The 15694-nt window shown below is 40.0% G+C and overlaps 1 protein-coding gene across 1 annotated transcript; it reads left to right on the top strand.

Moving 5' to 3' along the window:
- Nucleotides 1-2462: 2462 nt before the first annotated feature.
- On the top strand, nt 2463-15066 carry taok1a (TAO kinase 1a). The gene is made up of 20 exons (XM_085370066.1): nt 2463-2916; nt 6341-6589; nt 6996-7067; nt 7172-7273; nt 7388-7433; nt 7536-7632; nt 7745-7858; nt 8315-8406; nt 8601-8694; nt 8809-8890; nt 8993-9154; nt 9272-9472; nt 9593-9721; nt 10010-10246; nt 10352-10480; nt 10611-10814; nt 10953-11192; nt 11570-11782; nt 11906-12088; nt 12540-15066. The coding sequence occupies exons 2-20, from the start codon at nt 6458-6460 to the stop codon at nt 13074-13076; spliced, it is 3066 nt and encodes a 1021-aa protein (XP_085226192.1). The 5' UTR covers nt 2463-2916; nt 6341-6457; the 3' UTR covers nt 13077-15066.
- Nucleotides 15067-15694: the final 628 nt, after the last annotated feature.

Here is a 15694-nt window from a genome sequence, read left to right as displayed (position 1 = left end):
CGCCACGTTATTGTTTCGGTGAAATGAATTTCTACAATACTGTTAATTCTACTCTCTGCAGTGTTTAAATGCTTACATATACACACAGTTACTGTCCGTCCACACATACGACTCGGTTCTGCTTCTATGCCCCAGCTTTGTTTACTTTTTCCCACCGAGGCTTCTAGACTTCTGATTGGCCAACATTTCTGCACGGTTAGGAATCTAGCGCCACCTGCTGCTTTGGCGTGTTCATAGCAGCGTTTTCCTTCATTTCTGCCTTTATGTGTGGACGGGATTATTTTTTAAAACGAAAACGGAAAATCTCCGTTTTCAAAAATACCCGTGTACGTGTGGACGTAGCCTCAGTCTCTGACTGGAAGCGCTAATGCGTCATTCGGCTTTTGTCAGACTAAAGTAACTGTTAAAACTGTTTGAAAAGCTAAGCTATACAACAAGGAGAGATTGAGAATTTCCTTTTAGTTCTCAGTTTATTTGATATTGACAAAAGTTAGTCAGTTTTGTCTGTTCTTCTGTAAAACAAACTAAGATTTATTTTTAGAATTAATATTTTGTTTCTAAGTGGAATTGACAATTTAGTCTGTTTCGTTTGTTCTATTTTGAAACTTAAACGCTTTAGCGGCTGCCTTTTGTGTAGTTTGCAATATTTGCCTTTATTTATCTGAAAAAGTCTCATGTTCCTTAAGTACATCTACCCTGTTGAACTTATTATGGGAAATAAATATTTAAATAAAAACAAGCTGCTGATTATTTCACATTTTACTTGTGAGCAACGGCACATTTAAATCTTACAATTATAGTTATTTGGCTTATATCGTGATAGATATCGTTATCGCCTGAAATGAAAAAAACATATCGTGATATGAAAAAATCTCATATCGCCCAGCTCTACTCTGAAGAGAAGTGGAGTGAAAAGTAGAAGCAAGACAGAGTACATGTGGAATGAGGAATGAGGGGGAGACGGGTGTAACAGTGAAAGTGCAAGAAATAGATGTTATGAAGGTGGATAAATTTAATTATCTGGGATCAACCACCAAAAGCAACAGATGGTCCACAAAGAGTGGTGAAAAAGTGAGTGCAGGCAGTGTCAGGGGTGATTTGTGACAGAAGGATGGCAGCAAAAGAGGGAAAGTTTACAAGATGGTATTGAGATCTGCTATGATGTATGGTCTGGAGAGAGTGGGACTAACAAAAAGACAGGAGGCCAAGCTGGAAGTGGCAGAGCTGAAGATATTAAGATTTTTAACGAGAGTGAGCAGGATGGAGTGGCAAGGATTAGAAATGAGCATATGAATCTTTCCTTTTTAAGAAAGCTGGGCTGGATCATGTCCCTTAGCTATTGTGCTATAGCCTCAGGCTTGCAGGGGATTTCCTATGATACAATGAGCATTCCTTCTCTATTTCCTTCTTGTCACACCCAATACATTTACATGTCAAATGCATGTCATTAACTCCAGTTGTAGCATGTGGCTGCTCCTCCTTGAGCTTGGTTCTGCCAAATGTCTCTTCCTGTTAAAAGGGAGTTTTTCCTCCCCACTGTAGTCATGTGGCTGCTCATGGCCACAGTGTGATTATGTGATTGCTGTTAGATACAGACCCTCTGTTGCATTGTACAATCTACCGAAATTACCTTGAGATCACTTGTTTTCTGTTAACTTGCGTTTGTGATAGATAAACTGCTACAACCTATCTTACATGTCTGTGTTAACATTCCCCCTGGGTGGCTTTGTGTATCCATTCATTTATTGTATTTTTCTGTTAGTTTTCATGTTCTTATTATTTAAGAAAACAAAACAAAAGCAACAAAAGGTGATGTGGAGCAATGAGTTGTTGCTTACAGACAGTTAACAATGGTGCCCCTATTAGGAAAGAAGTATTCCACTTCTGAATGGATGAACAAATAGATAAATTTAATATACAGTAAACTGCATACAATGCTTCCCTTACTCACAAGGGGTCGCCACAGCGGGTAGCTGCTTTGCATAATTGAGTTGCCGGAGTTTAACGCCGGATGCCCTTCCTGACGCAACTCCCAAGAGAGTTGTGTCTCCTCACGGAATCGAAACAGCGTTCCCTTGTTAGGCAAATGTGTAATAAGCCAAAGATGTTTTACTGCCTCATGAATATACAGTACTACTGTGAAATACAGCTACTATCCACCTTTGGGCTCTCTAACAGTCTTGTCTCAGTTCTATAATGTTCTTGTATTTCCTCATCATCGATAACCAAGTCCTTTCATTTAAAATACATATTACATTTATAAAGTCCCCCCCCCTACTCACATCTTATGCCAGAAATGTCAAAAGTGAAATTATTAAAAGTAACTTCGATAAAAATATGAACGTGATCGCAGGTCCAGTGTTCTTTAATGATGTTCCAGTGTCTCCGCCTCTGGATGTACATGGGTCAGGGAGAGTTTACAGCAAATTCAACAGGCAGGGCGGAACTGCTGTTTGCACTGAGGAGCACAGACAGCCTGGCACATACACACGTCTAAACGGCTGCGGTTAGTCTGCCAGTGTGAGAGGTTAAATCCCGAGGTTTTTTTCCCCCAACGATAAGGCGGACATTATCGCGGCTTGTTTAATGCGGTTCTGGAGGTGTTTGAACTTCCCTCACATTTCCCCCGACGCATTTCCACGAAGGGAGGCGGCAGCGGATCGCTCGGCAGCCATCTTTGGACCTGTCTGGGAGTGGGATCTCTGGCACCCCAGTTACTTGAAGGGTGGGGATTTTAACCTGTAACAATTCACAAATGTGCGCGTTATAATCGACTGACAGCGTGAAGAACCACAAGGATTTGGCGCACGAAGTTGCCTCACTGGCGATGAAACTGAGGGGATACTTTTCAAATCCCAAACTGTTTTGAATTAGCGACATTCTCCACAGCGCTGAAGCCTGGCCTGTCAAAAGAGGGTGAGTTTCAGCTAACTGGCTAAGCTAACTTAGCAAACATAACAAACGTTAGCCAGCTAATTTAGCTTTTTCTGATAAGCGAGTTCTTACAGGTCGCTTAATTCCACATTATCCATGTTTATGTTCAGCTGTTCACGTCGTAAACACGACGCCAATTATGCTTGGGCTGTTTCGCCATATGACACGTAACTTGGCTAACGTTAAGTTTGGTGTGTGTAGATGACATCACACTCCCAAGCTGCTGTCTTTTTATATTTCCGTCTTTTTGATGTGATTTTTTTTTTTTAACACGACGCTTAAAACCGCTGTGGGAAAGTGTTAACTTTTAATGAATCCCAACCAAATAATCTGTGAAATTCCGGTTGTTTTGAAACTCTAGGAGGAGGAGACAGGTAAAAACGCAGCAGGTAATGCTGCGCTGCTGTTTGCCTCACCAATCTTAGTTTGGGCAAACGTTGGATATTTTAAAGGTTTTCAGATCTATCGCCCTCATTCCTCTTGGGTAACTGGTGCCTAGTTACCAACTAACTTAATATACTTGAAGGCATAAAGATACACTGGCTACAATGTTACAGTGCCGTTTCTGTTTGTTTTTGGGTGAAACAGACGTAAACCCTGTGCTATGTTGTGCCATAGATTGGCGTGCCAAACGGAGGTGTCTTAAATGACCTCCATTACGCTTACATTTGTTTAATGGATTCTTCAAAGTAATGAAAACTACCTGTATTTTTTTTAAGTTACTTCTAGGACATGGAAAGAAAAAATGTTTTACTTTATTAAATTGCGGCGCACTTAAGAAGGCGTGCCATTGCTGCAATACCAAGATAGACAGATAATCACTAGTGAAAATGCTCAGCAAGGCCCATTCCTACCTCCCTATAGCTGCACGAACAGGAAATGCTGAGAAATGCAGCGCAGTGAGGGCATACATTGAGAATTCCAGCCCTCCAGTTCTGTTGTCCTGTCCTGCTGCATTCTTGTGCATGCATTTGTGCAAGTTGGAACACCAGGGTATTTATATTGTTGTTGATCTTGTTGTTTGTGTTTGTTGTTTTCTTCTTTTGTTTAATGAAAGTATCAGTTATCATCATTCTCTTTTGTGCTCACATGTTCACAAGTTGAAAATGCTATCATGAGATATGACAACAAAGCTCATTCATGAGAAACAATGTAGTGAAGAACAATGGCAATAAAGAGCCACAGTCCCACATGGTAATGGGGCTTTATTTCAGAGCTGTGGCTACAACTGTGTAGTATAGTGAGTTGTTCAGTGTTGTTGTGAGACAAAAGATGTCTGCTTGGAACTGGGGGCTGTTTCTCCCAGGCTGGGAAAGAAGTCTTGTGACTCTAGCGTCAGCCTTGCATCTGTTTGCAACTGATCATCTGAGCCGAATGGACTCAGTAAACTTTTCTCGGTGATCTTTTACAGTCTACATTAGTATTAGTGAAGCTGTTTCAAAGTAATAATGGAAATTAACGTATTGAGCGTGGTGTTGCGGGCTTAGTAATAATCTTTTATTAATTTCTGTATTTTTAAAAGGCAGAGACATCATGATAACCTGAAATTTAGTAGTTGATATCAATATCAGTAGAATTGCACGAGTCTCAATACCCAATTTGATGTACTTGGACATAAAATACCTTTAATCGCACAAAAGTCATTTTAAATCACTGTCATGGTGGTTTAAAACATTTAAAATGTTAACATTTTATTGATAGTTAGCCACTGCAAACATTTAGGTGCATGAGTGATTTCACAATGGCAGTGCCAGGTGTCTCCAAAAAGAAAAGGTTAGTGTATTTCAGGATAATAACACAAAGTAGTTCCACACGCTACTCATACTGCCTTTTATATCAATGAGTAGAGCCTGCGCTATAGTGGCCGCTATAGTCGTAGCCATCTTCCATGTGTAGTTTTTCCTGGGCTCATGGGCATCCTCCTCCTCCTCCTTCATCATGTAAAGATAGACTGGAACACTTGTAGGCGTTTTTGCCCCCATCACTTCCAGAAGAGTCAATACATACTCTGCCAGTGACTTTTGGCTGCTCCATTATTTCCTAAGGGTCGCCACAGCAGATGGATCGGTATGTTTGTTTTGGCACAGATTTTACACTACATTCCCTTCCTGACACAACCTCTCCATTTATCTTTGCTTGGCACTAGGCTTATACTAGCTTGTGACTCCTTAAACTAAGTTTAGTGTCTCCACTCAGTCTCAAACCGGGTATCTATTGCGTATAAGGTGAATGTGTTACTACACGATGGAGCAGTTATTGTGATGTACTGAAAAAAACGAACTAACAAAATGACTGTTGTTGGGTTTTTTTTCATAATTTTGGTATTGGCTTTGCTGACAATGAAGAGCTAACCATGTTAACCCCCATAACCCCAGTGAAATTATATTGAGCTTTTGATATATTATGTTAATCCACACACGCTACTGTGATTATTTTTTGGTTATTTTGATCTATTTATTTGTTTGTTTGTTTAATTTGTTTACATTCACGAGAAGGCGGCACACTTGACTGCTTCCAGTAAGACACCACTTATGAAAAGGCACGCTGCTTTTCAGATGTCATTTTCCCACATGGTGTGAATCACAAACAAGTAATTTATTTTAATTCTAATGAGTGTTTCTGTTGTGGATATTCCAAAGTCAGGGCAAAGGAAAACTAAGCCGTTACTGTGGTATGACACCACTTTGAATAAGTGGTTTCAAACAATACTTTTAATAAACTAATAAATATAACCTTTGAATAAACTTTTTTTTTTTTGCTGAACAAACCCTTTGATCACTTTTAGGAAGATGCATGTACGCTGTTTGCTGCGTTTGAGAATGTTTTCCATGTACCTGCAGGTTTAACCAGTCATCCCATCACTGGAATACTGAGTTTTCCTTCAGTCATTAACACTGTGAAGGTGCTCAATTTCTCTTCCACGTTCAGGCTGGAGATGGGCAGCTCTCAGGCACGTCTTTGTATCCTCCTCACATCTTTTTGTGTACACACCAGTCACTGAAGGTGTGAGGCCAGTTTTGTTGGCCTGATTTCATTGCTGTGGTTACTATGGAAACAGGAGACTTATCTCTTGCTACCTCAGGATTTCTGACATCATGGTTAAGTTCATGCTTTGTTTAGCCTTCTCATGCCCACATTATTAGGCATGTCTGTTGCTCATCCGAACAACTAAGAGCTTTCTCACTTATATAGCCTTCTAATATGATATAATCAGTGTTAAGAAGTATTATTAGTAATTCAGCATTTAAGTGAATCTTACTTCATAACATCCAGCTTTCCTTTTCTTGTAGTGTGCTGTGCTTCACAGTCCATACAGTGTTGCTGTAGCTTTCTAATTTAGAATAGCAATGCATGTGTACATCTCTGCTAGTGTGTTTACTCTTGTTTTTTTTTCTTGTACTTTCAGTTCTGAACACATATGAAACCACTGTCCTGCAGATGAGTCATCAGTGGGGGCTTTCACGTCGCTGTCGCAGACCCAGATAGTTCCTGGCGGCAGCGGCATTGCCCCCAACCCCTAATTATGCCCAATAACAGTCGGGCGGGGAACCTCAAAGACCCCGAAATTGCTGAACTCTTCTTCAAGGAGGACCCAGAAAAGCTCTTTACGGATCTTCATGAAATTGGACATGGCAGCTTTGGTGCTGTATATTTTGTGAGTATTTAACAACACATGCATACAGACATACCCACAAATCAATTAGATGCGTGTAATGGATTTAGAAGGTTTTAATACAGATATTACGCCTAAACTTTGCTTATGTTAGTCAGCTTAGAGAGAACTGATTACCATAATGTTGTTCCCATGTTGCCCCAACATGTCTGCTTGTAGCTGTTGTGCATGTGACTTAATACCGATTAGCTCAGGTATCATGATATCACAATGGGGCTTTTTAATGTTGATTCAAAGCACATAGATATAATTTAATCTTTACAGTTTCATAATGCAAAGTTAATTAAGCTATATGGAAGTAGGACCTTTATTGCCTTATTTATCTCGCCGTAGCTTAAATCACAAAAAATCTTGACAATCAGTTTTATGTAATGTGTTTTTTATTCAGGCACGGGACGTGCAGACAAATGATGTGGTGGCCATCAAGAAGATGTCATATAGTGGGAAGCAATCCAGTGAGGTATGATGACCTCAAATGTTCTATATTAGGTTAATAAACTGTTTATTCATGAATAAACTTGTTCTTGCTGTAACAGTCCTTTTGTTGTTTTACTGTTGTCCCAGAAATGGCAAGACATAATCAAAGAAGTGAAATTCCTGCAACGAATACAACACCCAAACACCATAGAGTACAAAGGATGCTACCTACGAGAGCACACTGCATGGGTGAGGTTCTACAACATTGTGTTAATGATGATGATCTTGATGTAAGACTAATATTTATTAATTATTTAAGGGCCAAATATAAATTCACACAAAGCACTTCTGATTTCCTTACAGCTGGTAATGGAGTATTGCCTTGGCTCTGCTTCCGATTTGTTAGAAGGTGAGTGGAAAACCTTGGAAGAAATTACATTCCTGTATTTGCCATTTTTATCCCCATCACCTTTTTTCTTGATTTACATCACTTATTATACATCTTCTTCAGTTCACAAGAAACCTCTGCAGGAAGTTGAAATAGCTGCAATTACACATGGTGCTCTTCAAGGTTTGGCTTATCTTCACTCCCAAACTATGATTCACCGGTGAGTGTTTCAAGTTTTTTTTTAGGAGCATGCTGTGCACAGATTGCTTTAGCCCTCATGCACTGTGTCTTCTACGTCTTGCTATAACCATTTCCTCTCATGTGTTTGACAGAGATATCAAGGCAGGAAACATCTTGCTGACAGAGCCAGGGCAGGTAAAACTAGCAGATTTTGGCTCTGCTTCCATCGCCTGTCCTGCGAACTCCTTCGTTGGGACTCCATATTGGTAAAATTCAAAACATCTTACTATAATAATTTATCTATATATGTCTGTATATACCCTGTCTCCTTCTTAACAGATGGGCAATCTGTTTACAAGAACATTGTCACATATTAAACATAATTAACATCTATATGTGAAAAAACCTTCTAAATCCCCATTCTTTTCACTAAATATGGAAAGAAATGCTGCCAGACTAATGTTATTGCTACTTTCACACTGCGAGCAGCCAAGTTACCAGTGACCAATCATGGCCAGCGACATTTTCACAGCGTCATGGATAAAGTGCATTGCCTGAACAGAGTTGAGGCCAACTCAATTTTTACTTGTTGAGATTCAGATCCGTCACGTAGCGACAGCTGTCAGGTGCCCATTTGCAGCTTCACATCCCTGCCTTCCACTGGAATATGAAGTTAGCATTGTGAATGTGATGCCTTCTTTGTTTTTTGTTATTTTTTTCAGGATGGCCCCAGAAGTAATTTTAGCCATGGATGAAGGTGAATATGATGGAAAGGTGGATATTTGGTCTATGGGTATAACCTGCATTGAATTAGGTATGTCCTAGCTCCTTTGCTGTTGCATTGTTAGAATTCACACATCTGCTTTTATACTTCAGTTAACTGCTCACAGTCAGCAGCAGTGTTTCTCACACCATTAGGTTCATTCAATTACTGATGTGGCTTTTTCTTCTTTCATCCTCACTTTCCTTGTATGCATTTCTTAATGTAACCTGTTTCTTGGTTCATAGCTGAGAGGAAGCCGCCACTCTTTAACATGAATGCAATGAGTGCCTTATACCATATAGCACAGAATGACAGCCCCACACTGCAGTCGAGTGAATGGTGAGTTTAGAATTGGATCCATATTTTGTTTTTCAAATTGAATAATGTCTATTTATTATTTATGTTGTTCTTCTACATTCTAAACTTTGTTCATATATGATCTCCCAACTGTAGGACGGATTATTTCCGAAACTTTGTAGATTCTTGCCTTCAGAAATTACCCCAGGATAGGCCAAACTCTGAGGAGCTTCTAAAGGTAATCAACCAAAAATGATTGTGACCGATTTGTTATTGTGATGAATCCTTATAGACAAATTCATGAATTTAACGCAAAATGGCTTTTCTGTTGCTCGTCCAGCATGCATTTGTCCAGCGTGAGCGACCTGAATCGGTTTTAATAGACTTGATAAGCCGGACAAAGGATGCAGTACGGGAGCTAGACAATCTGCAGTATCGCAAGATGAAGAAGATCTTGTTTCAGGAAGTCCACAATGGCCCAACAACACAAGATGAAGAGGAGGTCTGTTTGAAATTGTGTTAACCCCTCCTTGCTTGCCTCTCTGCCTTTCATAGTATTGTGTCCTCTGACACAAGATGTGTTGTAATCTTGTTACTTTCTACTTTCTTTTACTTTTAGGAGCCAGAACCAAGTGTGAGTAGGACCGGTACAGTGAACAGTGTAGGGAGCAACCAATCCATCCCCAGTATGTCAATCAGTGCCAGTTCGCAGAGCAGCTCTGTTAATAGTTTAACAGATGCAGGCGATGACAAAAGTGAGGCAGACATCGAAGGGGACCACACAGTAATGTCCAACAGCTCTGTCATACATGTCAAACAAGTAAGACATCTTTCTTTCACTTTTCATTGAGTAAAGTGTTATTAGTATTATTCTCACTGGAGTATTGTTTAGATTGGTTCTAAATAGCCTGCAATGTCTGTATTGTTGTGCACCTTTTAGGGAGAAGAGACGTGTAACCAAGATTTACAGACTCACAACCAGCCAACTGAGCAGCAGTCCCCTCCTCCACACACGCCACGGCCAAGAAGAAACCGTGAACACTTTGCCACAATACGCACAGCTTCAGTGGTAATGATGCTGTCATTTCATTTGTACATCATTGCTAACGAACTGTTTAATATCTCAGATAACCATGCATATACCTGCTGGGTGTTTCTGTGATTGTAAAAAGGCAAAAATATTTTCACCCAGTGTCCTCGTGATTATTAGAAGCGTTTACCTTAAGGCAAGCAATATATTTTTTCATGTAATCATCAGAAGTGTTTTGAACAAGCTTGCAATTAAATCTATTCACAATACTTGTGTGCCTTATAAACTTCATGTCTAAAGATAAGTATTTTGTCTTGTGTTTGCTAGCTCACTCGCCAGATTAAGGAGCATGAGCAAGATTCTGAGTTAAGAGAGCAGATATTAGGCTACAAGCGCATGAGGCGACAGCATCAAAAACAGCTGATGGCTCTGGAAAACAAGCTGAAGACTGAAATGGACGAGAACAGACTCCGTCTGGACAAGGAACTGGAGAATCAGAGGAATAGCTTCGCCCAAGAGATGGAGAAACTGATCAAGAAACACCAAGCGTCAATGGAGAAAGATGTATGCTTTCAGCTTCTAAGTGTTCATTAAGTGTGTTGTCAGTGTTATCATTCACTCACTGTTATTGTGCATATAAAAAACTGATTATATTTGTTTCTTTATCAGGCAAAAACCTTTAGCAATGATGAAAAGAAGTTCCAGCAACACATCCAGAGTCAACAGAAAAAAGAGCTCAACAGCTTTCTTGAAAACCAGAAACGGGAATACAAACTTCGCAAGGAGCAACTTAAAGAGGCAGGCAGATTGGTGTTACAGACACAGAAATACATACAGATTTCTTTTTTCTTTTTAAACTAGCAGTTAGTAAACATTAATCAGTATAAATTAAGTGCTGGTAGTGACCTTCAGTCTGTTATTACTTTAGGAATTGAATGAAAACCAGTCAACTCCCAAGAAAGAAAAGCAGGAGTGGTTGTCCAAACAGAAGGAGAACTTCCAAAACTATCAAGCAGAAGAAGAGGCCAATTTACAGCGCAGACAGAGGCAGTATCTGGAGCTAGAGTGCCGCAGGTTCAAAAGGAGGATTTTGACTACTCGCCACAGAATCGAAAAGGATCTATTGCGAGAGGTCTGTACCTTTCTCTACCACTATACTGTTGAACAGTATGTTACAAATATTAAGTAATCCACAAACTAAAAATGGTCTGTTGTTCTGGAAGTAATCTTATCTTGTAAATGTTATTTATCTCCATTTGGACATCATTAGGAGCTAAGTAAGCGTCAAACCCAGAAGGACTTGGAACATGCTATGCTTCTCCGGCACCACGAGTCCATGCAAGAGTTGGAGTTCCGCCAGCTAAACAACATCCAAAAGACGAGGGCTGAGCTGACCCGACTACAGCACCAGACGGAGCTTACCAATCAGCAGGAGTACAACAAGCGAAGGGAGAGAGAACTTAGACGCAAACATGCTATGGAGGTTCGCCAGCAACCCAAAAGTCTCAAGGTCAGGAGAAGTTTCTGAACATGGGTGTATATTAAATATTCAGACGCTGATTTTAGTAAAAGTGCTTGTCTAGGCACTATTTGAATTATACTTCATCATGCTTGGGTCAGGACTAGCTGGAAAAAAAGATGCACAGATTTAGGAATAAAATGTCAGCCTCAGAATTAGGAGTGCCCAGCTTTATACCTCTTGATATTTTACTGTTTTAATGAAAAAAAACAGCAACAAACTGAATAGACCGTAACCCAGAATTACTTTAATGTAATGCTTTGTTTTCTGGTTGTACTTCCTCACTTCTAAGCATGCTAGCTATTATCTGTAGATAATAGTTGGGAAGTATAGTGCATATAGTATTTACTCCTTTCTCTACAATCTAGTCCAAAGAGCTACAGATCAAGAAGCAGTTCCAGGACACTTGCAAGATCCAAACTAGGCAGTATAAAGCACTGAGGAACCATCTGCTGGAGACGACACCAAAGTCGGAGCACAAAGCTGTCCTTAAACGGCTGAAGCAAGAGCAGCACCGCAAACTTGCCATTTTGGCCGAGCAGTATGACCACTCTATCAATGAAATGCTTTCTACTCAGGCGGTGAGTCTGGTAAAACTGTAAGACTGTTAGTCTCTTACCTGTAATGGATATGGCCACATCAGTAATAGTTGAGTATATGTTTTACTGCTTGGACCCTGAATGTGATCTTCTCGCTGGTCTTAGCTTCGTCTGGATGAGACTCAGGAGGCTCAGTACCAAGCCCTACGAATGCAGCTACAGCAAGAGCTGGAGCTTCTCAACGCCTACCAGAGCAAGATCAAGATGCAGACAGATGCCCAGCATGAGCGTGAAAAGAAAGATCTGGAGCAGAGGGTGTCACTCCGAAGGGCCCTGCTGGAAACAAAGGTTCTCCGCCATAAATTATGTTCATGTTAAGATTTACATTTATATTTTCTTAAGCTATTGAGTCTCAGAGTTTGGATGTAAAGGGGCAAAATGCTCCTACCTTCAGTTAATCCAGTTTGTTTTACATGCAATGTGGGTGAAGTGCTGATGGGATTTACATGAGGTCAGTGGCCTTCTCATCGTTATAATGATAAAGAGTTAATTCGTCCTGCCATACGAGCTGCAACATGATTAAAATGAGAGAAAGGGAAAGCAATAATGTCCACTGTGTACATGTTTACTATTTACCTTTAAGCAGGTTAAAAAAGGGGGGGAAACTATGGCATAGTAGAGAGCGTCCTGGGATTTTAAGAGTCCTGAACATTACTTTAGTTGCCATGTTTGTAAGCCATAACAATATTGCGAACAGTTTAATATGAATTTCATTTTTTTCCCTCCTTTTCTGCTATAGATTGAGGAAGAAATGCAGTCCTTGCAGAATGAATGCTCAGCGCGAATCCAGAGCGTGCTGGAACGCCAAGCCAGAGAAGTTGAGGCTTTTGACTCTGAGAGTATGCGCCTAGGCTTTAGCAACATGGTGCTATCAAACATCTCTCCAGAGGCCATGGGCAATAACTTTCCCGGGGCTCAAGTAAGTTGGTGTCAACATCAGCAGCAGCACCCATCTGGAAGCTCTCAAGGTGCACACTGGGGCAGCAGCAGCTCAGGTGCAGGGTTCAGTCACCAAGGCAGTTACCATCGATATCACTCCAGTCCAGGAGGGGCATCTATGCAACATGGCTGGGGACAGGGCATACAGGGAGGAGGGGATTCGACACCATGGGGCCACCCATCAGCTGGAGTTCTGGGCTCACGCACTAGTGGTATTCAGAACAGCCCCCAGGGGATGGGAAGGACACCCTCGGGAGGGCACAGTGAGCAGGGAATGAGCAGGAGCACCAGTGTGACCTCTCAAATATCTAACGGGTCCCACCTCTCCTACACATAGATCCCTCATCAGCCATGGAATCAAGAATCCAAGTGCGGGGAATCTAAAAACACATCAAGGCAGAGCTCTATTGCTCCGTCTTTCTCAGACACTACCCCACCATTTACCATTTCTCCCATGTACAGATGTGGATGTGTGATGAAATAAATGTTGCTCAGGTCAAAAGGGCTGGAAAAAGCACAGCCCGCCCTCACGGCAGTTTATCGGCACACATACAGATCCTTAAAATTTATGTTGCATAAGCAGTTTGAGTGTCAATATGTTACTTTCATTTGTGTTTAGTTACAGTTCTCTCCTAAGGAGGATTTAAAAGAATAAAATAAAGAAACAAAAAAAACATAAGTTTGTGCTACTCACAGCCATTGCTCTCATTTTGCACATGAAACACTGTTAAAAGCCTTTGACATGTGTTAATTTTGTCCTTTTTTTTTAATGTATCAAACAATCACAGAACTGATTTTATTCAGGACCTCCCTTCTTCACTCTCCCCATTCGTATTCAGTAATACACTGGGCAATTGTTTGATGGTGGTTACGAACGCAGCAGAGTGAGTGAAGATGCTTGTGATGCCAGCCTGCTGTAATGGTCGTCATGATGACTTCGATTCCTCTTATCTTAGTTAGTTTTCTTTCCTCTACCAAAACGAAACATTACAGATTCAGAGCCAAATAATCTAGTCTTAACTGTTTCACACATGCTACAACTATCCTACAGTGCCTTTTTAACCTATGATAACTGAAATTAGTCTCAGATCTTTATAGTTTAAATTTCCTTCTTCCATTTCTTATCAGTGTTAGCTTCTTTTGTTTAGCCTATTTTAGCAGGTTTTCAGACATTTTCCTTAGATTCTCATATTCAGTACAGTTTAAGTCCTATGTATGTCGAGAAACAGAACATTGCTGGTGCATATCTGCAACCAGTTCTCATGCCTTCACATGGTACTTGAGGGGGAAACCCTTGCGTTACAGAGAATGTCACTGTACATGTTCTCAGAAGGAATTGTGACTTATTGGCCTTCATAAAGAATCCTAATAGACATCTGTTTATTTTTATTAGTGCCTTTTAAAACTGCTGCCTTGTTCAAAGCACTTTATACAACTAAATGTGTGTGAGATTTAATAGTTGACTTCTTTTCGCAAAACACCTGGTGAGTGATCATTGGTACGCATATTGTTAAGTTTAGGAGGCAGACTTAGATGTGCTGTGATCCATTTTCTTTTTTTCTTTAGAGCAATTTCCCAAGTACAGAGTACAACTACACCCAATACAATTGTAACTAAGGAGATTGCCAGTCAGTGAAGCTATGGCTGTTGTTGCTCTCAGTTGTGTTTATGTTAAATTCAGAGTGAAGAGAATATGTGAGGATGGTGCTTTTTTTTTTGTGTGTGTGCGCGTATGTTTTGGCTAGAGTTTCTATGAACTGAAGCGAGTAAACTGGAGAGTTTATTATGGCAGGCAGGAAGTTAGTTAATTGTCATGACCATAACAGCAGGCTTGGCACAACTAAATATGAAAACACTGGGCCCAAGTAAGCAACACTAATAATTTAAAAGGTGCTAAGTTAATAATGTTACACCAAGTCATTGAACCCCAAAACTTGGGTGACTGAATTGAGCACATGCTTGCATTTTGACGTTGTAGCATGTAAAACTTAGTCAGTGCACAGTTTAAAAAAAAAAAACACAAGCCAAGTGCGAAATACATGTGGCAAAAACACTTCCTTTCCTCCTCTGAATTATATTCATGTCTGCATTCTTTCTCTCTCTTCAGTTTGTAGTTAATGAACTATCGCTGGAGAAGTATGTTCCCATTTTACCTTTTAACAGCCTCTCCATTCAAGTGAGACTTGGCATTTTGACACTGAGAATATAAAACACTTTAAAGATAATTCTCTGGAGTTGGCAAAAGTGACTGCTCCTCCTCACAAAGCTGGAATTTATGTGTGTGTATGCGTGTGTATGGGGTTTTTTTTTTTTTTTTTTTTTTTTTTTTTTTTTTTTTTTTTTTTTAATTACAGGAATTTTAAATGTAAACCCACATTTTAAGAAAATTATTTCTAAAAACTGACAGACTACAGTGACATGTGTAAACCTTTCACGCTCAGAGTTTAGGTGTTAAGTTGTGTGGACATATCTCAATGTTACGCTTGGTTTGTGTACACTGACAAATTGCCTTTACTATCATCTTTAAATACCACTCGTTTAGTCACCATCTCTGAGTATTACCACTGCGGAGTTAGTTCTCTGTCGCTGCACACATTCGACCATTTGTCTCCATTCCACTCTGATTCAGAGCCGCCCTTTCTGGCTGGCTCTTTCTGAATGTTGTTTGTTGCTCTATTCCTATCATATTTGAGGACACACAAAAATGCTGGGATATTTTTCTTTCTAGGTGGGATTTTAACTTTCATTATGTATATATTCTGCCTAGAAAGTATGCATTGTATCAAGTTACATATGGTTTGAACCCGAAACTTTTTTTTTCTGTTATGCCAACTGATTAGTTCCAGCTACTGTAACAAAACAGGTTGTAGTCATCATTTTTTTTCTTTTGAGTTATTCATGTTGTAAAGAAGATGAGAATGTATTTATCTTTATTGGATTGTTACTATATTCATA

This window comes from Diplotaxodon limnothrissa, linkage group LG14, assembly GCF_057381915.1.
Source record: "Diplotaxodon limnothrissa isolate DT_005_m linkage group LG14, D_limnothrissa_male_GT1.1, whole genome shotgun sequence".
Classification (NCBI taxonomy): Eukaryota; Metazoa; Chordata; class Actinopteri; order Cichliformes; family Cichlidae; genus Diplotaxodon; species Diplotaxodon limnothrissa.
Note: the sequence above shows the minus strand (reverse complement) of the source record. Positions and strands in the feature narration are given on the sequence as shown.